The following is a 21,293-nucleotide window of genomic DNA, read 5'->3' as shown; positions in this document are numbered from 1 at the left end:
AGCATGAGATTATCAGACTGAGGTCACAAAGTTGCTTCTCTTCAGGGCAGACTATTTTTTGCAATTAAGCAGCTAGAAATATATTTCAGAAAGAATTGCTGAAGATTTTATCTGTTTGCAGCTCAGAGCGAATTCATAAAACTTGGCTGGGCTTTATGTTCACTGGAAAGCACATATAAACCAATCCAGTCCTTGCACAGGTCTCAGGCAGCCAACATCCTTAGGAAAAAAATGACACATACACGAAGTCATAAATCTTGAACAACTCTTTAAATAAAAGGCAAGTAGATTGTCTCACCGAGAATGAAGTTAGATCGCAGTCACTTGCCATTTTTGTTTATTCTCCATAAACAGAAAAGCAAAGTCATTCAGCTTATGAACAGCAACCTTACCTTCACAGAAGAAATGAGCTGAACATTTTTATGCGATAAAAAAAGAAGCCAATATAAATCGAAGCCCCATTTGATTTCAATGTCAAAAAGACAAACAAGCTGACTTAAAGGGAAAAGTAGAGGACAACGTCCAATATTCACTAAACTGAACAGGCCAATGATGCAGTAGGTTCAGGCACTGACATTTCTTATACTGATAAAAATAATTTCATGTAAGCTGAATGCCAGAGACTTGATTTACTTCAAATGAATACTTAAAGGCTTCGATACGGTTCAGTAAAGCACAGTAGCTACAAGGAACATTCATTTATAAATATTTCTACTAATATAGGCTTATCAAAAAAATGGCTTCGTTTACGTTCATAGGTAGTGTAAAGCTGAAAAACAAAGCAATGGAAAAACATGCTCAGCAGGACTTGGTTATTCTTAAAAGGCATTACTCTCTGTCAATACTCCCGTTTGCAGTCTATGTAATCTTGTTCTTAGGAAGCTAATAAAGGCACAGCAGTGAATGAGTTCAGTACTCTGCACAGAAGCAAGTTTCAACACTGGTGAACAATGCTGAAAGGCAGTGAAAGTTAGATGTGGCCTTCAGTTATCCAAAACCAGCCAAAAACATCTGCAAACCATAAAGGGGTTGCCTGTTGTGTCACTCACTGATAGACATACAGGCTAACACAAGAACATCTGCCAATCTGAATTGACCTTTGCAAAAAAAAAAAAAAAAAAATCAAAAACCCAACAAAAATTTTACCTGCTTTAAATCTGAAACCCAAACAAACAACAGCCAAAAAACAACTAAAACTCCCCATAACCTGATAATACCACCACCCAGTCACTCGCACTCAGTATGGACATTTTCAGATTACAGGTTGATTGGGTTTTACCTGATCAGTAGGGAGTGCTACACATTATCTTCTGTAGGACATGGATGAAAGTAAAGTACTCTGAACATAGGGAAATGAGTTTGCAGGTGAAGCGAATTTATTGTTCAAACTGTTGAATTCAGGGAGTATTTTAAATCAACAACCACACACTTCATGAAAATCCAGCTAGTATGAGGGAACAAATCCAGGTAACCCTTTATGTTCAAAGCTATTGCCACAGGGTATATGCATCACAGAGCCTTGTAGGTAACCCATGGTTTAGAAAATCAAAGGTACCCTCTGCAGAAGGGCAGGCAGAGAACAGCATCACTGAGGTACAAGTCCCATTTCTTTCAGGCAAATCTGCATAGATATCTAGGGTTAAGGAGTTGGACATGTTTCCAAACAGCTTTTACAATATTGTAAGATAACAATGAAAATACATTGTATTTGAAACCAAAGAGCAGCATATTAGACATGCACTGGTAAAAACATCCTGTGTGCAATCTGAGATGCTAGAATTACCATACACAACTTGGATGTTAACCTAAAAGCATACTAGTTTGATTTCATTTTTGTGGAAAAAAGTCCACACGGTCTTATTCATAAAAATGGAATTCTCAACATTCAGCTGTGGTGGGTATAACACTGACATATACAGTCTTCATGTTCAGGTTCTTCATGGAGATGTCCTTTGTGATCTCTGAACCAAAAAGAAGAAAAAAAAAAGAGATACAGAAGACAGTTAGTGCTCCTTCTTACAGGTAAAACCATCAGTGCATTTTTTCTTTACTCGCAGGCCTACTGGCTCAGTCGAAATGGAACATGGACAGAACCTGCTCAGCTCCAATTCCCTCCTGTTGTAACACCGTGCATTAAGGGAGGAGTTGCCACATGTCAGGCACACCACTGCAGGAACTCAAGCTGCTGTTCCAGGCTACAAAGAATTGTTTCTGAAAGCACATCAGCCCATAGCTCCCAGCTTCAATCTCACACAGAACAGCATCAATCCAGAAAACTGTTTTATAATGCAATAATAAAAAGTCAACAGAACAACATAGCGCACTGGAAACTACAGTCCCTTGCAAACATTATGTAATGGCCAGAATAGGATAGATCAGAGATGCATCTCCTCTAGCAATCCATCACAACATGTTAATGAAGGAGTACAAGGAGATGCATATATAAACATGACTTCTAATGTAAAGTGAGGATTGCAATAAACTCACGTTGCTATCTTGTCAAATATGTCTGAAGAGTTTTATACCATACCAGGTCAACTTAAAGTCATTTCATATACTTTAGAATAATAATAGGATTAGGACTCAACCATAAACCTCTCTTACAGATGTAGTGTATTTCTGCTGTGATCATTTAGGAAACACAAATTGTAATAAAATGTTGTGCAGCTCAAGAAATGGTGCCTTAATAAAATGTTGTGCAGCTCAAGAAATGGTGCCTTACAACTAAAAAGCTGGTGAGAACTGGAAATTAGTTGTCACCATGCAGAGAGCATTTTTTCCAAGAAGTGAGATGCTTGCTAGCTCAATGTTCCCCAACACCCACCAGCTGCAGCAAACTACACCAATAACAGAGCAGCTTGCTTTTGTTCCAAAGTTGTACCTCCCAGTATTCAAAACAATCCAAGTAACAAATATACCAGAGACCTCTTTACTAAGAAACTTCAAAGTGGTAACCACAAATACTGAAACCAAAGCAAAAGAAATTTAGGGGTTACTGTGCAGCTCTGCACATTAGAATCACTACAGACAACATAAGCAAATAAAAGATAATTTTATATTTTGGCACTGGTTCTAGCACAAGTGACAGATTAATAACATACAGAATATTTGGGTGTTTTCAGTGGAAACAATTTTGCAGCGTACTGCACTGTGTCACAGTACTGATGTCTGATATTCATCCTGCTCTAGCTTGGGCTCACATCCAACTGACAAAGACCAAGGCAGTATGCATGCTGGGGGGAGGCAAATCTATGAAGTGCATCTATGGAGATAATGCAGAAGCAGTTCGATTTTCAGTAAGCGTCCAGCTGGAAACTGCTTCTCAAGGTTTTCTTTCCATATAACAGTATGAACATTTCTTCTAACGTTAAGGTCCCCATCTTTTCTTGAAAAGCATATCACAGGCTGAGCAAATACAGCCTGCAACAAACTTCAAGTGCTATCAATTAAATAATTAAGTCCATATGGATGCTGATGGTACCATTTTAAGGAGATCTCTGAGTGCAGTGCTTTGCTTCAAGCAGCACATCTACAGAGATGAGAGGTAAAATCCAATCCAAAAATTAGGGCTTTATTCCCTCACTGACATTCCTCTCCTCGTGAAACTTTTACAGCAGTATATAGAAAAAGTTACTTTGGTCTGAAGAAGCAAACTATGAACTTGGTCTCGATGTTGTTTTATTTTGTTGTTGTTTAAACCAGAGCATGATAGCCAACTTGCATGGTAAAACTGAAAAACAAACCCAAATCCAGAAATTCTGAGAAGTGAGATATTTCATGAAGCTGCTACTTTCGACATTATCTAAGACAATAATTACTGTTAGAAACTGGAAACTTGATTAATCAGATGATGTAATGACATCCTATTTTCTGTGCTAATCCCTCTGAAGGAAGGCTCTGCAGTTAGCACACTAGAAAGTACTGCCCCTACACCACATGTCTTAAGAGCTACCTGTAACTTTACTGCTTCAATCTTATGAGTAAGCAGTGCTCACCACTTGGACGTTCCGTTGGAGCTGATAATCTTTGTAGATCCCTTCCAACTTCAAGACCCTTCAAATTTCTAATTTGAAGAGTGTTTTTCCAGTATTCCAGAACTGGAGAGAGGAACAAATTTATTTCTAAAAAGCTGGCAAGCTTTCGTGCAATAAAGAGCAGATGCCCAACTTCATGTACCTGACAATGTTTATAAAGGTAGTGTTTTCAAAATTGATAACTCATTTTCCTAAGTGATTTCTTTATCTTTTTGAAAAGGCCTTTTAAAAAAAAAAATCAGATTTTCTATTCATAGCTCATTTTTCTTGAATGATTCAAGCAGCTAACAGCAAACTTATTTTTATTATCGTATTTTCCCAACCAGCAAAAGACTCCAGTTTTTTGTTTTCAGAGCTACAACATTGGGATATATTGTTGAAATATAAATAAGGGATTACAAAATTACTATACATACAATCATTAACTGAACTAATGTTTTCCAGATGCATCAAATACAATTGGTTGTATAGGCAGCATTTATGAAATAAAAAACCATCAAGATAATCACAGGATGGCTTAATTTGGAGGGGACCTTAAAGATCACACAGTTCCACCTCTGCCATGGTCTGGCTGCCCCCAGCTCGGGTTGCCCAGGACCCCTCCACGGCCTGGGGCACCTCCAGGGATGGCACCCACAGCTCTGGGCAGCACTGCCAGCACCTCACTGCCCTCTGAGCAGAGAATTTCCCCCTGACATCTCAACTAGATCTCACCTCTTTTAGTTTAAAGCCATTCCCCCTTTGTCCTATCACTTTTAGACTGTGTGAAAAGTCACTCTCACTCCTGCTTGTAAGACCTCTGCAAACACTGTAAGGCCACAGTGGTCTTCCCGGAGCCTTCCCTTCCTGCACACCCCCAGCTCCCTCAGCCTTTCTTCACAGAGAAGTGCTCCAGCTCTTTGATCATCCTGACCCTCAAGGTAAACTGTGATCATTTCAGTACTTATACCATAAAAAAGTTATGAAAAAAACTGCACTGTGAGAATTACATCTAAGGTAATAGAAGCATAACTCTATTGCACAAAGCATGTGTTAGCTACAAAAATAAACCTTCAGGACCAAGTTCCCTGTCTACGAAGCCTCAAAATGATCACGAGTTATTTTAGCCTTTGAAGACTTAAAAAAAAAATAAATAAATAAAATCTTTCAAATCAGCATGAATGATCAGTTTATGCAATATTTAAAGCTTAAATAGTTCTGCAGAATTGAGACTACAAGTTGTGACAGTGACTCCACCGATTTCCCTTTTTGGCAAAGGTATTTTAAAAATCCTTATTTAAACTGATACTTAATGGCTATTTATTTTCCTGTTTTGTCAGTTACTTCACTCTTTAAAAGCTAGAAACTTTTATACAATGGTTATTTTAACGTCTTGACTAAATCAAATGCTGCTGTGAACTCATTTGCCCTCTAACAATGATAGAAAAAGAAAATCAAGAATTAAGTGCAACATCAGTAACTCCTGACCAGCTACATTCCTAGTCTGTCAAGTTGTACAAATAAATACATTTTTTGTTTATGCAACTAAAGTGTCATTTATATAGTCTAGTTCTTACACCTTGTGCTGTTTCTAAGCACTACACTCCTCACTTCTGTTTGTTACCTCATTCAGCACATTTTACTTTGCATGAGCTCACACTACCTCTAGCAAGTTTTATCAGTATTTGAGATCCACTTAAAAAAATGTTTTTTGAATGAACAGATTACAGATCACATGAGATACTACTTCTACAACAAAAGCACACTTTACTTGAACTGATTATAATTTAAATCTCATCAAGTTATTTGAAGAGTGACCCTACACTCCTACCACCCCATCACCTGACAGGTATCTCCTAAGATTTGAAAACTATTTTAAACAAGATGTTTAATTTCTAGGAAGGTAACCTGACATGGCAAGTTAACCCTAAGAGTTATGTAGCCTTCCCAAACACTTTGTACATCCTGTCATCATGATCAAATGGAGACAGAATCCTTTACCTGCTTTCATACTAAATTGCATTTTTCCAAGTCTGCAGAAATACTTGGCTTTGTTTATTTGCATTACCACGTAGTTTCCAACCCATTCTTCCTGTCAAGTGAAGTGTCTTGCCTTTTTCACAAGTCAGAAATTTTTAAACCTCATCACTTGACTGTGCTTCTGGAAGATTCTTTAATATTTCAGGTATGTAACTGTGATTAAACCTATTTCCCAGGCGTTCTGAGTGAAATTCAGCTGCTATGCCTAATCTAGTCCGACCTATGTGAACTACTCTGAAATAGAAGCAATTCTATAATATTCTTCCCTCCTAAAATCCCTTTTTTCCAAAAGGAAATTAAAAAAAAAAAAAAGCATTTATAGTGAGATGAGTGCTACTGGACAAATTTGAGAAGGTTATTAAAATACTCTTTAGATTTGCTCAGTTCTAGAAAAGGATTCACTGAGCCACAGCAGCACGTAACTACCATTTCCATTGCTGAATGACTTTTCTGTTTCAAAAGTAAGACTTCCTACAGCCAGCTCTTGGGCATTTCGGAAGGGGAACACATTAGAACTCTAAACAAGTAAACATATGTGTGCTTGGAGGATTTTATTAAATAGATGAGGGCATTATAAAATTTCCAAGTACCCTTCGTGTAAGCAAAGTAGAAGTCTGTGCTTACCCTGAGTCTCTGCTTCATCCAGGAACAATTTTAACCTCCTGCTTCTGAGCCCAAAAACTTTTGCTGTTTCATGTAGAAGACCATGGTATGTTAATCCATTCTGACCAACTGGGTTTTCCATTAAAAGCGTTCCCACTGTTCCTTTCTGACACTCTAAACAAGATAAGAAATTCAATAATTACTGATGGGGAATGATATTACCTCATTTATCCTGGTAAACTGAAATTCAGGACTTGTTCTTACATTTCTACTCTCTTTGTAGTCCTGTGTAATTAACCATATAAGCCTACCTGCAAATATTCACTAAGTAACTTTAAGAATTACAGAATCAGAAGTGTAAATATAACTGACAGTTTGACAAACAAAAGAAAACCTTGCGAAGTTCCCTACCACAGTCAACTGAATAATAAGTATTTCAAACAAGGCACTCAAACCAGTAACAACTACAGAAACTCAGAAATCACATTCCGATGACCAAAATTAAAAAACACATTCTGTCCTTGTAGGAATCCACACGTACAAACAGTCCAAAAAGGACTCATACAAGAGCTGACGTTGAGCAGGTTTTCAAGTATGCAGTTTTTTCAGTGAGAAATTTCAAAATGGAAGCAGCCTTGATTAGCAGCTGGGAAACAATTCCATGCACATATCTGTGCTCCAAGATCAGGCTGACAATATAATTCTTCTGGCATTTAAATAGCAATAAGAGATGCTTTACAGGCTGTTACAATGTCTAGGTTAAGAGCTGGCTCCTCCTTCACCTCCCCCTTCATTTGTTTCAATTTAAGACTCGGTCTTTTAAAATAAGCTGCACAGGTGATCTGACCATCAGAGGTAGGAAAGCAATGCAGAAGGGCTCTTGTTTAAATGCCAATCCTTATCTGAAGCCACTCTCAACTCTCAGAAAAACATGGAGAAAAGCTAAATACAGACACTGTTTATTAGAAAGTACAGGCTAAAAGCAAAACCTCTATGTAGAAATGAACATGTACATACATATCTTCATCACTATGAGACGGTGTACAGACCTAGCACAAAACCCATGTGAGAAGAGATCGCTACCCATCATACCTTGTGGTTTTGCATTTACTAACTGCAAGTTGATATACTGGCAGAGAAGAGCATCAGGAGAGCTGATGAGAGCAGGTGCTGACCCCGTTGTCACATGCAGAGTCTTTCCACTGAGACTAAGCAAGTCAGTTTTGTTTATCAGTTCTGAAAAAGAAAATGAGACCAGTCAGGCTATTACAAGGGAAGCTGAGGTCCTGCTTTCACTTCATTAGCAGACAGTAAGTCTTTCTAACTACTGACTCTGGCATGGAAGCCTTTCCCTCTTTGCAATTACTCATTCCAGAAAGAACTTCTCCAGTCTGACAAACATAATTTACACAGAAATAGGTATTTATTAATAATGTGGAGTACGAAATCTGCTATGGAAATTAGTTCCTACATCCCACTTCTTATGCACATAAATATGTCACATGACTACTTAATGCAATAAAAATAAGCTTAAAATAAGCAAGAAATTATTTACTTAAGCCAACCACTTCTACCTCATTAAATTATGACCAATGATCTCTGCCTCTTCCATGACTTCGCTAGCTGAAGCAGCACTGGACACACATTACCACTCAACATCAGGACATCCCACATTAAGCTGCAGATGACAGTACATGTGTGATCAGTAGTAGTTGACCATATCATAAATAATGCCCCTTGCATTAATATTTGTGTTTAACATCAACGGTTATGATTCAGTAGATGACTCCAGTCATGAATATTTAGGAGATGGTGGACGATCAGACACAAAACAGGACTTGTAACTCAAAGGATTTTAGAAGCAACACCAGTGCCCTAAAAGCATGCAGATGGAAAACTGATGAGGTCCCTGTAACACAAGCAAGGTACGTAAACATGCCAATCTACAACAGAGGTGAAAAAAAAGAAACCAACAACCCTCCTAACGGCCATAAAACTGAAGAGACAGAAATAACATCACTCTGTTGTAGCTATCAAAGAACCCCGATGCCCAAATCTAGGAAGAATTAATAGACTTCATTTTTTTTGCCTATATATGCAATGCAGGTACACATCCTCACCTTCCGACAGGTTTTCCTTCCTTGGCAATTCTATCTGCATGTCAGGCTCATTTTCCATCAGGTCATCTAAATGAATTTGCGATGGACCAAAGTGGCTTTTTATTATTTTTTTTTTAATTAACAAGGATGTTTATAATTTTTAAAAATGAAAAAAAAAAAAAAAGTAAAGAGCAGTCATAGGGAATATGCTTTCAAGACTTTGCTAGCTGCCAGAGAAAGTGTAATGAAGTGTGGAATGTTTACGAAACTGCCCTAGAGAAGAAAGTAACGAAAATTTCCTATTTCTACCCTTATACTGTATCTAAGAAGGAATTGTGCTTTTAAAGCAAACAAAACAATAACACATTTTCCCAGGTTTGCAGTATCAAATCATCATATCAATAGATATATTACAAATAAACCTCTGGTATTTTACATAAAACAACACCAAATCCCTCATCTTTGATAAATCAACCCATGCACTGGAGGGCTCTGCTTTTAGTTTTACTTGCCGGAGAGCAAGATTAAAAAAAAAGTGGTGAATAAAAAAAAAAACAAGAAGATTTCACCTGGAAAAGGAGCCAGCAGCAGTTTTTTCCTAGCGTAATTCTAAAGCAGTACTGCTTGCCAGTTGCATGCAATTACTAGGTAATAGGTAGGAGACCACACTAGCGAGTGGGCTGCTTGACACAGCAAGAAGAGCCACAGCCCAAGTAACTCACAGCTCAGCCTTACACAGTTGCAGTGATCTGTGCAGGTCAATAGGGCACAAGCTACAGAAACTGCCATTTGCACATTTAATGAGCCTAGCATTTCACATTACAGGATCACTGACATTTTCACAAAGATCTCATGTACAGTGCTATCATTAGACTGCTCATATAACCCTCTAATAACAATAATAAGCAGTCAGGCACATCATTTTGTTTCATATATAACATTACACTTGATAACAAGCAGATATTGGAAGTGCTCATCAATATTGAAATCACTTCTCAAGTCAGTTCTCCCTGCAGCTGAGATTTAAGTGCTAATGCTCTCCTAACAGCCTTCTTGCCTTCTAAAAATTCAAGAGAAACATCTTTTTGCACTCATGCTCAAAAAACAACGCTAAGAATAGAATTTAAATAATAAGCCACATGAAAATCATAAAGTTAAAATAAAACACAGTCTAAGAATTATGCGGGGCTTTTTTTTTTTTTTTTTTTTTTTTTTGCCTTGGCTCCCCTCCCTTTTCTAAAAGCCCTCAATGATTTGCAGCTTCTTGTAGTCTAAGAAACAGATTCATTTCAAATAGTTCTTTTTCAATATAGGCTACTTCCCGGAAAGCTGAGCACAACCCAAAGCATTCACAGCAAGAAGCATGTAACGCTGTCAGCTTCCTAGAGCAAAATAAAAAAAAAATGAAATAAAAATAAAAATCAGAAAACTATTTTTACAATCTGATTTGAACCCACTCTCTTTACTTTAAGTGACTGAAGTAGTAAAGCGATACTTTTTTTTTTCTCCTGAAGATCAGTAGAAATCCCAGAACCTTGCTCAGCGTTTGTGCAGTTACTCAAAATGCATCAATTCACTGCTGGGGAGGAAATGTTTATCCCATTATTTCAATGTTCTATTGAGAAAGAGGAACATGACATATTTTAGCCTGCAAGAACAGCCTGATTTTATGTCATTATGCAACCCTAAGTATATCTTTGTTACAATTAGAAAACAAGATGATAAAGTATTGCAAGTAAAGTGGACAGGCCCAGAAATAACAGGGAAGAAAACAAGGAGCCAGAAATACAATTTTACTGGGTCACAATTTTATTAACACATGTGGGAACAATTCAGCAACCATTTGTTCAGAGTGCACGACCTCTTCTTTGCAATTCCTCTTGGGGAACAGCTGAGAGCAGCAGCCCTACCTAAAGAGACTCAGGGCCACCAACAGAGCTCAGCTAATGCTAGCTGAGCAAAGGCTGGGGAGGTAAAGCACAGGGACTGCATCCAAATTGAACTGAATGTCAGGAGTTCCAGTTCTGTTCTCTAGCATCCATAAGAGCCATTTTCTGTTCACATGCTTCTATTCAACCCTGCCTCCTCAGGGAGCCCTATCTCTTACCAATCAATACTTGTTCAAAACCTCTGCCAAAAGTAAATTTGATAATCAGAGCTTTCTGAGGGAATTTCCATGTCATTAATAAGTGGGCAGGGAAAATACCCTCTCTGCCCTGACTACTTACAGAGGGTGAAGGATTCAAGCAGCACACCAAGAACAGCAAAAGTGACACAGAAAGAAGGAAACGAAGCCTCTGCCACAGCTGAAAAGGACCCTAGGGAACAGGGGCACATGTACATACTTTATACCACTCTCTCCTTAGGAATTCAGCATTAGTAGAAATGCACTACCTTTTGGTTCTCTTAGTGGCAGAAAAGAAACCAAATAAGCATCCGGACTGCCTATAACCTGTTCCGAGTTTCCGCCATATATCAGGTGATGTCCTCACTCTCTCAGGGCCATCCATGGTCTTGGCGTGGGTGGTTAGGAACAAAATTAGGGTCATACAACATTTCCACCACGGCTATTTCCTTCAAATACTGCATACCTTTATCAACTGTATCCCACTTCTTCCATCACAGGCTTCAAGCTGTCTTTGAAAGGATACCTTTCCTTCACGACTACTAACACTCGTTCCCAGAAGGCAGCAGCCCCAAACATCTACCAATCCCTTTGTCAATAGCTGATCTTTGGCAATGCCTCCTGGTTGGTGAGCTTCATTACCATCTGGAGACAAGCTACTGGCCCCGCTGTCCCAACACCGAATCAACCAGGAAACAAGAGTTTCGTTTGGGCATCATGTAAATTCCTTTCTTGAGCCTTGGATTTCAGTCATCTTCAGAGGTCAACGAGTAGTAATAGAGACTTCCTCTTCACTCTTCTCCATTTCTCTTAGTTTTTCCTTTTGTCTTCCCTAATGATGGTGGTTCTGAGGAGGGCCTCTCACCTGGATCTTCCTCTACCTCCTCCTCCACTTCTTTTTTCCATTCTAGACAGGAGGACACTCGTTTCCATTTCTTACCTTCCACAGGGGCAACTGACATTGTCACTGGCGTCTCCTCTGATTAATCAGCTTTGACTTGGAGACCTCCTCCTTTGGCTTGAACCTCAGCTCGGAAACTCTCTCTCTATATAGGGCATGGTAACCACAAGCAAAACCCCAGATAAGTTGTACCTCCTTAAACTTAAGTCGCACCATCCCTGACTCAAATACTGGCTTAGTTTCTCAGGATCCCACAGGTGTTCAAGAGTGAAATCCCATGACATCGCGGGTCCCCGTGCTTCTAAGATTTTTCCTAAACCTCTCCATATTCCCTGCCACTCAGCATTCTCTGGTTTAGGAGGAGATTCCTTCCACTTAACACAAACAGATAGGAATAGAGTCAGGGAGACTGATAACACACAGAGAAGTATGCCCACAAACATGAACATTAACTCGGTATTTGAAAAACATGTGAAAAACTGAGAAGAAATCCTGGAAACTGGTCTGAACATTGTGTTCTTTGTAAAATTAGCTATCCCATTTGGGATGTAAGTGTCAAAATTCAAATCATACCACACTGCATGTAAGTATCAGGCAGGTGTCTCTGTCAGTGCCCTTATTTGGTTATATATGAACACAATTCCACAACAAGAAATCATGACGTTGATAATTGCCCAATACATCGCAAGGAACATGATGGCTTTTAATCCCTTAGACAGCACCCCCATGATATAGAGCGGGATCATCGCTGGTAGCTTTTGCAGTCTCTGGCTTAAAGAATTTTTATTTTATTTTATTTTTTAAACAGAAGATAGCAGTGCTCAAAGTTTACAAATATCCCAGAATACTGGCAGTCTGCCTGGACTTTCAAGGTCAGGTTTTTCAGCACAGAAACCTGAAGTGCTGATGAAATTCCCTAACAAAGCTCTCCGAGAGCAGAGAGAGAGATTCTTTATAAAAGCCAAAAAGCAACTAAGGCCCCCATTCTCCACCAATAAAACTGTCATGGAGTTAACTAGATCAATCTATGCCTGTGACAGGGGGGCAAGTAGGCCCTTACCCCCCACCCCGGCCCCACAAAATAGGAAGGAAAAGGTAAAAGGGATAAGGAGATGGAAGCTGGGCTCAAGGGAGAAAAAAAAAAAGAAAAAAAAAAACAGTGGCAACAATCTATAGAGGAAAACTTATTTTACTAACTATGATATCGGAATGCAAGATAACACAGTATGATACAATCTTATTGAAATTGAGACTAATAAATCAAAATAAAATAGGAAAGTTCCTGAGACTGAGTCAAACATGAAAAGCTTGGTATGGCTAGGAAAGCACCCTCCAGCACCACTGCAGGAAAGGCCAGACCCCATGACTTCCACGACATCCAGGGACCGGTACCCAGAATTGGAGCATCAACACTTTAACTCCCAGTGCACTATGTGATGTTATGATGTGGAATACCAAAAACCAAAAAAATCACAAAACCATGACATAACCTCAACTCTTGTCTTTTGCAGGTCATCTCTTAGTGCCTGTGATGATGTCATACTATTATTATACATCCACTTCTGCATGCACGTTTCACACTGCTATAAAATAGAGCATTGCTATATGGAAAAATGAGTCAAAGGAAAGCTGTCTTCTCCTTTAAATTATAAGTGAAACTTGGGGAAGATACAGAGGGCTCTGGAATGTCCTATAAATCCTCTATAACTGAAAGTCAAGAATGAACTATAGTAGAACAAGCTATTTAGTTCAGCTGAGCACAACTTGGAAAGTGAGTTTATCGTGATAAAAGAAGTGGATTACATCAGATGATGTCCTGCTAAGAAAAGTTCCCAAAACATTATTCTAGGAACACATGAAATCTTTGTGGGAAATGAATAGTAGCAAAATCAAGAAGTGGTAGTAGTGCCATTACAGACTGAAGTAACACTATTTCCCTGCTGATGTCTCTGGACAAACTGGTGATACATGCCAGTCCTGTGTACAACCTGATACAGCTTCTCACTACAGCCAATTGCACTATCACCTCCCTCTTACATGTTGCTTCAGTAGCTACAAAAACACACAAGCAAAGGTTCTGACAGCCAAACTTCTATTTTCGTGATTTTTATCATTTCTTTGTCACTCATTATAGACTTCATAGCAATGGTGGGGAAAAAAATGAAGAACAAATTCCAATCTGTCTGTAAATGCCACTAAGAAGTGGCAAGGATTTATTATTACTGCTGAAGCATCTCTGAAGTCACATCACAGCACAGACATTGAGCATTCTGCTTTCCACATTCATTCACTACACTGGTAACTAGATGCTTGAATCTTTTTCTCCATGCGCTGATTTCTAAGATGCCACTTTTTCCTCATGTATTCCAGTATTACATGTAATGTAAGAATAAAACAGCATTTTCATCTCAGAGAAGGGAATACCAGTTACAGGTCGGGTCTCTGAGTCACTAATTGCATCATGTCTCCCTGTTTCAGCTAGCATGTCTTTGTAATGAACTATACAAAGATATAACCTGTAACTCTACATAATCCACAGAAGGTGCTTCATATTCTCATGCCTTAGCAAAGGCCAAGTTCAAGCTGCAAAAATATTCAATAGTTTTTTTCCTAATAATAAGAAATGCAGAGACCCTCAAGTTTTTCTAGGTGAAAAAAGAATGATTTGTCCTCTGTACATAGGTAAGCTTGGCATACAGTTTAATTCTCACCCTGCTTACTGAGGCATTTGGAAAAAAATAAATGAAATCATGCAACAGCTGATAACAGCTTGTCATCAACATACAGCACAGCCTGGTCCTGACTGAAACACTTCCTGAAATAAATCAGATTTTGTCCTGATGTGAGCTGCTACAGAAATAAGATAACAGAAGAGATGAGCATCATTTTATCAGCAGCTTTTGAAACATTCTAATGTGACTATAAGCACAGTTTCTTAAGCTAACTACTATAAAACAGAATATTTCCTTGTGCTTTTCCCTGACAATTTTGTATACATACAGGAAAAATTATACAGTAAATAACTCCTAGCTGCCACTAAAAAGACTTTCAATTTCCCTTGTCATACTCCATTTACCTGTTTTTCCATTATATACTGTCAGTTTTGAATTTTTAAGTCCAAAAATGCAGGAGACTGCATCAACAAGTCCAGTGAGATTCAAGGTATTATCTCCTTTTGGATTTTCCAGCAGCAACACACCATCTAAAACCAAAATTATAAAGTTAAGATAGTTTTGGAAGAAACATCTGGATTTCATGATTTTCTAATGAGTTCCTGTAAGTTTCTAAGCTACTTTAAAACTTGCACCACAACATATTTCCAAAGAATTTTGCAGTAAGGGAAATAGAAGATATATTTGCTTCCACTAACAAAGCGGTCAAATTATTGTCACTGAATTACAATCCAGCACTATGCTGCTTAGATGTGTCAAGATGTTCACCAGCTTTGTTACTCACCACTGTTCTTATTTAGTAAGTAGTTTCATGTACCCACTTTCCAAACATGTAACAAAGCATACTTGCTTTGACACACAAATTGTAACTACGTGTAGAGGGAAAAAAATTCCAGAGTGCTCTTAGCTTGCTCTCCTTTTAATATCTAACTCAACCTTGTAATACTTCTAATAGTATCACTCTACTTGCATATGAAAAGTACTTTTGGCAATCCAAACCACGATCATGGTATTCTCTAATTTAAGTTTTCTTTCCAGTTCTGTACTTAGGCACTGATCTTCTCAGAACTAGTACCTTCTCCACAGCAAGGCATCACCTATATAGAGTGATGCAGGTACACAGCCTATGTGTGGGTGGATACATACTCAAGTTTAATTCTCATGTGTCTCTATATAAATATTCCCATACAAATCCTTCTGCAGAACATAAATAACACAAGTGCACACCTACATATTTACTTCAGGTCCATATCTGAAGCTTTTTTTTTTTTTTTTTTGCTTTTAATTTGCTTATTTTTTAAGAGCTACTTCAGTGTACTACTGAAAGGGAGCTTGCGCCACCTTTCAATCAAGTTCTTGGCTCCAACATTCTTCACTTTGTTTTCTCTACAGTCTTAGCATGACACCCCTCACAAAAGGAAGCAGGCACATTCCTACCTTGCTCTGTCCCATTAACACAGACTTTGAGGTTGACGTAGGCACAGGCTGGACCAACACGCTCACACAAACCACCTCTGACAAGTGTAATTTCTAGTTCTGATCCCTTCAGCTGAAAAAAGAAATGGGATTATCTGCATCTTGTTTTGTTGAAAAACATTTGCTTAAGCTGCATTAAGAATTTTGTCTTACAATGCTAAACATCACTCTTATTTAAATAAAACAGAAGATTTTGTCATGTGCTCCTTCAGAGACAGTATTCCAAATATAATTTTATCCCTAATACAAATTAAAGATGAATATCCAACGCAAGAAAAAAATAAAGTGGAATAAACAGCCTAATTTTCACTCAGTGCTGCTGAGCTGTGATGACGGTCTCCCAAAATATAGTCCAAAAACGAACACACTTGAGAGAAGATGACAATTCCAGAGATAGCTCAGAGAAATTCATTCAGGAAGACAGGATGCTGCTCTCAGGACATCTGCTGAAAAAGCCTTCCTTTTTGCCACTGTCTACAGAGAACAGCCAGGGTAGAAGCTCTCCTGATACCAAGTCAGGCATTGTGAATATCTCCCCATTAGCAACCAGTGTATTAATTACAACTTGAAACACCACAAGAAATATGCATCTTCCTTTCCGAACGTGATACAAGATGAAGAGACTTAAAAATACGCAGCAATACTACATGAACAAATGTATTTTGTAACTTAAATCACAGCTTCGTTAAGACTATGCACAATCCTCTCCCAGAACTAAATACAGTTTGATATTTCCTGCACTTTTATAGATTTTGATGAGTAACGTTCTAGAAGACCACCAAATTTACATTTGTAATGAAACAAACGTCATTCATAAGCAATGATACTATGTGGCCATTTTAGAGTGGTTTTGTTTTTTAAGTCCATTTGGAGAAGGTCTTCGGCAGGAGCACAAACACAGAAATGCCACTCTTTGCTGAGCGCCTCTAACACTAAAGGCACTGATGGATCAGCAAACCTTGTCTTGTGTTTACCCACTTTTGCCAACAATTACTCACAACTTTTTCAAGCAGCTGCTTTTCCTTCCCAATATTTTCTCAACAACAGCTCATTTGGGCTGTCCCTCAGAAAGAGTCCTTGGGAGCATTGTTCATAATTAAGACCAGGATCAGTTTTTTTTATATCAGAATAACTTCACAGAAATATTAACCCTGAATGCAATCAAACACTTTCAAGAAGAAAAAAAGAAAAAAAAAACAAAACAGACTGCATTTCATTTTTTATCCTGAGCTTCATGTATATTCACTACCACGCAGACATCCTTCTTTTTAAAGCTTCCAGAGATCTACTGCAGTGATCCTGCAGAGCTGATCTGACTCATGTGCAGCACTTGCACACGCGGCTCTTTCACCTTGCAGCTGCTTTCGTACCTGAAAGTGCACATCGGTCACCATAACACATCTGTGTCAATGCTGCTTACCCACCCCCAGCAGCAGAACACAGTCAGTGCATAATGACAAAAACATATTAACTTCAACAGAACAACAATATTTTTGCTGTCTAAACAATGAACTAATATAAATAGAAATAACTATGTTAAATGCTTCAAGCATACACAAATTGCTACCTAACATATTTAATCCGGTGCCCCAGCAGCCTTGTTTTCAAGCTATTAAATAAAAGTAACCAACCTCACCTGTTTTCTTTTTAAACACAAAGAAAGAAACAAGGACACTCATGGATGTGAAACAATACCCCCTCTATCTCACATATACTGATACAAAAATATCTGCCATCAAAACAACTTGCTCATTTAAAAGCAGATGACCAAATAAGCCTGTGCAGTCAATGCTGTTTTCTTCTTACCTGGGTTGTCTCCTGGATGAGAACTTCTTTTGAGGTAGGAACCGGGTAAGGCTTCAGGGCAGCCTTTATAGTTGCAAAAATGAAATCTGTGTGTTCCTTAATGACAGTATCCAAGTAATCACCTTCTGGATATGATCTGTAGTACACTGTAATCTCATCTGTGGGAACCAGATTTCGCTGCAGGAGAGACCAAATACACAATTAACCACAGCAAGATGCATACAGACTAAAAGAAGGATGCTTTTAAATTAAGAAACGTATTAGATATTTACCAGACACTCATTAAAAGTTTCCACTGAAACATTAGAATAAAGCAACCATTTTGTCAGATGAAAGAGAAAGAGGCATGAAACATGGTGGTTTATTCTTCTGAAGATAATGAACAAAAAGCACACTTTCCTCTAAATGCCTCACTTTCAAATTCATTCACCATCCCTTCTGTTTAATCTGAAAACCTCCCAAATTTATAGAAAAGCTGCTCCTGATGTATGAGAAATTTAATAGCACCCACATCCTGGGAGTCTAAACACTGTTCTTCTATTGAACAATATCCCAATCAATGATATTTTCTTAACACACAGCAGTCTCCAAAACATCTTGGTGTTGTTTTTGAACATGGCGATCTGATTTCTAAACTTGCACATTAGTTCTGTCACATCTCACATACTGACACTTCAGAAGAACAGGAGTTAATTGGAATGGTACACTTACTGATACTGAGAAACAGCACTACTCTGCTTCACTAAGAAAACAGTTTCAAGGAGGAAAAAGTCCTAACGCCATCCCAGCAATAGTTACTGTAATCTGAACTTGGTTATTTTTATCATTTGTATGCTTAGGTAACATGAGTGCGAATGAGAAAACGACAGAATAAATGCATATTAGCACCATGTTAATTAGAAAACAAGATTAAGTATTTTGACATTCACCTAAATAAACTTAAATGAAATCATGCCATTAGAGAAGTAAATTTGAGTGTAAGATTCCTCGTGGCTACATTCTTCCTGTTCTTACATGATAAAGATACATATGTACACAATTGCAGAGAGTGTTACATAGATGTAGCTATTTTGTAAATAACTACAATTTGGTGTAAAATTGACATTTTTCATGTGTGCTCTTACTGCACATGTGCACAGCCTTCTAGCTGCTCACCACCAAGTTAGCCCAGTAGGAACACCCTATATATATACATATCATAGAACAGCATGCTCCACACATGCAATGTGCATGTGTGCATGAGGGGACAGGGGATTGCTCTGTTTTAGGGACATGGTTTTCCTGTTTTGTTTGGTTCTGTTTGTCTGCTTTGTTTAAGCTTGCAGGTTCTGAAGCTTTTAAATTTTTTACTCTAGAAAGGCATGTGCATGTTTTGTTTAAAGACTTCCTCGTCTTGTGATCACCTTGCTGGTGACCTGGCTTTCCAAGCACAAAATGGAAACACTGACTTCAGCTCTTTTTCAATTGGTATTGTAGAAGTTACATTGGTTCAAAGTGCTTCAACACAAAGGTCAGACAGCGTCACTTGTATGCATGACGAGAACAATTTAGAGAAGAACCATTAATGTCAATTGGTGCCTCCTGCAATTTGCTAAGGCACAAGCTTGTTCCCTTTTGCAGTCCCAGGCTTGGATGCCTTGGCTGTCCACCAGCCCAGCTGAGGAAACGCACCACAGCTGACTGCAGAACAGAACATCTGGCAGGAAGAGAGCAGGCCTGAGGGCTGGTTAACTCTCCCTTCAGCTATGTTGCTGAAGGGAGAAAAGCAACAGGGGCTTGGTTAAAAAGGTTTATTCACCACCAACGATTTATAGTAAGAGCACAAGGTTCAAGTCTAGCTACTTACAAATACAAATATATTTCTAACCATTTATTTCAGAAAGTTGACAGATCAGGAGTAAATGATATAAGGTCTGTGCTTATAAGGTCAGTTTCTGCTACATGTTGCACAAAGACAGCTCAGAAGTAAGCTGTCCTGTTTCACTGCCTCCCAACCTTTTTGCGAAGCTTCTGAATGCGGTTGATCACTTCCCGGGCCACTCCTTCATCCACCATAGACTGGTCTGGGGTAACATCCAGCAGAACTAAAACCTAGGGTAATGCACAGAAGACAGCTGAACAGGTGACACACTGGAAACAAGCCACTATAGCTTGCTCAGAAGCACAGTTACATTTTCACAGAGCTCCTCACAAAATATCACACTGAGAGATGTACTTCAACATCTCTAAAACAGAGAGTGTTCACCAAATACCAAGAGCCAGGCTGAACAAACAAAACCCCAACTTCTCATTTTCGTTTCATTTTTAGAGGAATGCTTTCTTCAATTTAAAAACAAATAACCAAGAAGATTACCTGAGCATCAGAGTGTGCCTCAAACTGGGCAGATCCTCCTGCAACCTGATCAAAAGTATACATGAGACGTAGATCCTCCCCATGAAGCTCATGTCCTTCTACAACAATGGTGCCTACAGAATTGACAGAAGAATCTCTTTTACAATTGAAGTAAGAAAAATTCTTGGAAGTTCAGAACACTTAAGATTTCAGTCTGAAATCCATGCAATGCACAATGTTAACCATAAAGTTAAACAGCAATTAAACATTCAAGACACACACTGAACTATCCTGCATTCAGGTTTTTCCTACTAACACTTCTACAGGCAGCAGAATTCTGCTGAAAAGCAGATATTTCAGCAGGTGTTGGCACACACCTTGAATGAAACACAGTAAAACTTAAAAATAACCTACATTTTCAACTAGGTAAATAATTTACATTCAAACAGTTAGCCAAACAGATAACTGGAAAGTTCACATCCACTTGTAAAGCTGGAATTGAAACCATGTATTCAGAATAAAAGCTGTCACACAATATTCAGTTCAGTTTGACTCAGTCTTACAGAACAGCTTACTTCTTACTCCATTTTGGACATACAATGGACCTTGAACAAGTCAATGGAGTAAGATCAGTATATGTAAAACACTTCTGTTCTACAGTCAAGAAAATAATAAAAGAAAAACAGAACAAGATTTCTTAATTAACATAGAATTTAATAGAGATGATAGCTGTGAGATAAGCTTTAAGTTTCCTGAGGTCCACAGAAGGAGACTTTCATATTTGTTTCTTATCCTTAATCAACACATCCACGTGCAATTGCTTTAAATTTTTCCTTATAGATGCAAAATGCCTGTGGATTTTTTTTTTTGGTCAGCTTTGCCACTGTTTGGTGATTTGTACCACCACATACCTGTCTCTTGGAATTCCTCCAGCTGCTCACTCTTCAGCTCTTTGATTGCAGCCATGACAGGCTTAAATGCACCTTTCAAACGCTTCCCAAGCACCATGTGGTCAGGTTCTGCTCTCAGCCGGACTCCATATTTATCTTTATTTGTGGATAATGTCACCTGGCGTACGTTAAGCTCCTATATAAAGACACCATGAGAAAAAAAATGAAGTTGAACAACAGCCATTTCTGACAACTGCTAGAAAGGAGGGTACAAAAGGACAGACCACAGCACTAGGAAAGGCATAATTCCTTGCTGCAGACTTTCTCAATGGTTGC

The 21,293-nt window shown here is 38.4% G+C and overlaps 1 protein-coding gene across 4 annotated transcripts in view; it reads right to left on the bottom strand.

Annotated features, from left to right (window-relative positions):
* Positions 1-1,354: 1,354 nt before the first annotated feature.
* The window catches only part of IARS1 (isoleucyl-tRNA synthetase 1), a 95,303-nt gene continuing 75,364 nt past the window's right edge, over positions 1,355-21,293 (bottom strand). For 2 of the 4 annotated variants that reach the window (XM_019620004.3, XM_085236206.1), the window contains 10 exons: positions 20,979-21,153; positions 20,089-20,201; positions 19,731-19,826; positions 17,736-17,912; positions 15,891-16,002; positions 14,858-14,983; positions 7,749-7,892; positions 6,678-6,830; positions 3,996-4,097; positions 1,355-1,961 (listed from right to left, as the gene is read on the bottom strand). In XM_019620004.3, coding sequence (XP_019475549.1) covers positions 1,879-1,961; positions 3,996-4,097; positions 6,678-6,830; positions 7,749-7,892; positions 14,858-14,983; positions 15,891-16,002; positions 17,736-17,912; positions 19,731-19,826; positions 20,089-20,201; positions 20,979-21,153 — 1,281 coding nt within the window. In that variant the 3' untranslated portion in view covers positions 1,355-1,878. Of the gene's footprint in view, positions 1,962-3,995; positions 4,098-6,677; positions 6,831-7,748; positions 7,893-14,857; positions 14,984-15,890; positions 16,003-16,029; positions 17,300-17,735; positions 17,913-19,730; positions 19,827-20,088; positions 20,202-20,978; positions 21,154-21,293 lie in introns of those variants that run through there. The other 2 variants (XM_010718400.4, XM_085236207.1) reach the window with 2 other exon arrangements.

The sequence above is a fragment of the Meleagris gallopavo genome, chromosome 14 (genome assembly GCF_905368555.1).
Source record: "Meleagris gallopavo chromosome 14, MGAL_WU_HG_1.1, whole genome shotgun sequence".
Classification (NCBI taxonomy): Eukaryota; Metazoa; Chordata; class Aves; order Galliformes; family Phasianidae; genus Meleagris; species Meleagris gallopavo.
The sequence above is the reverse complement of the archived record's forward strand: the minus strand, read 5'-3'. Positions and strand labels throughout refer to the sequence as shown.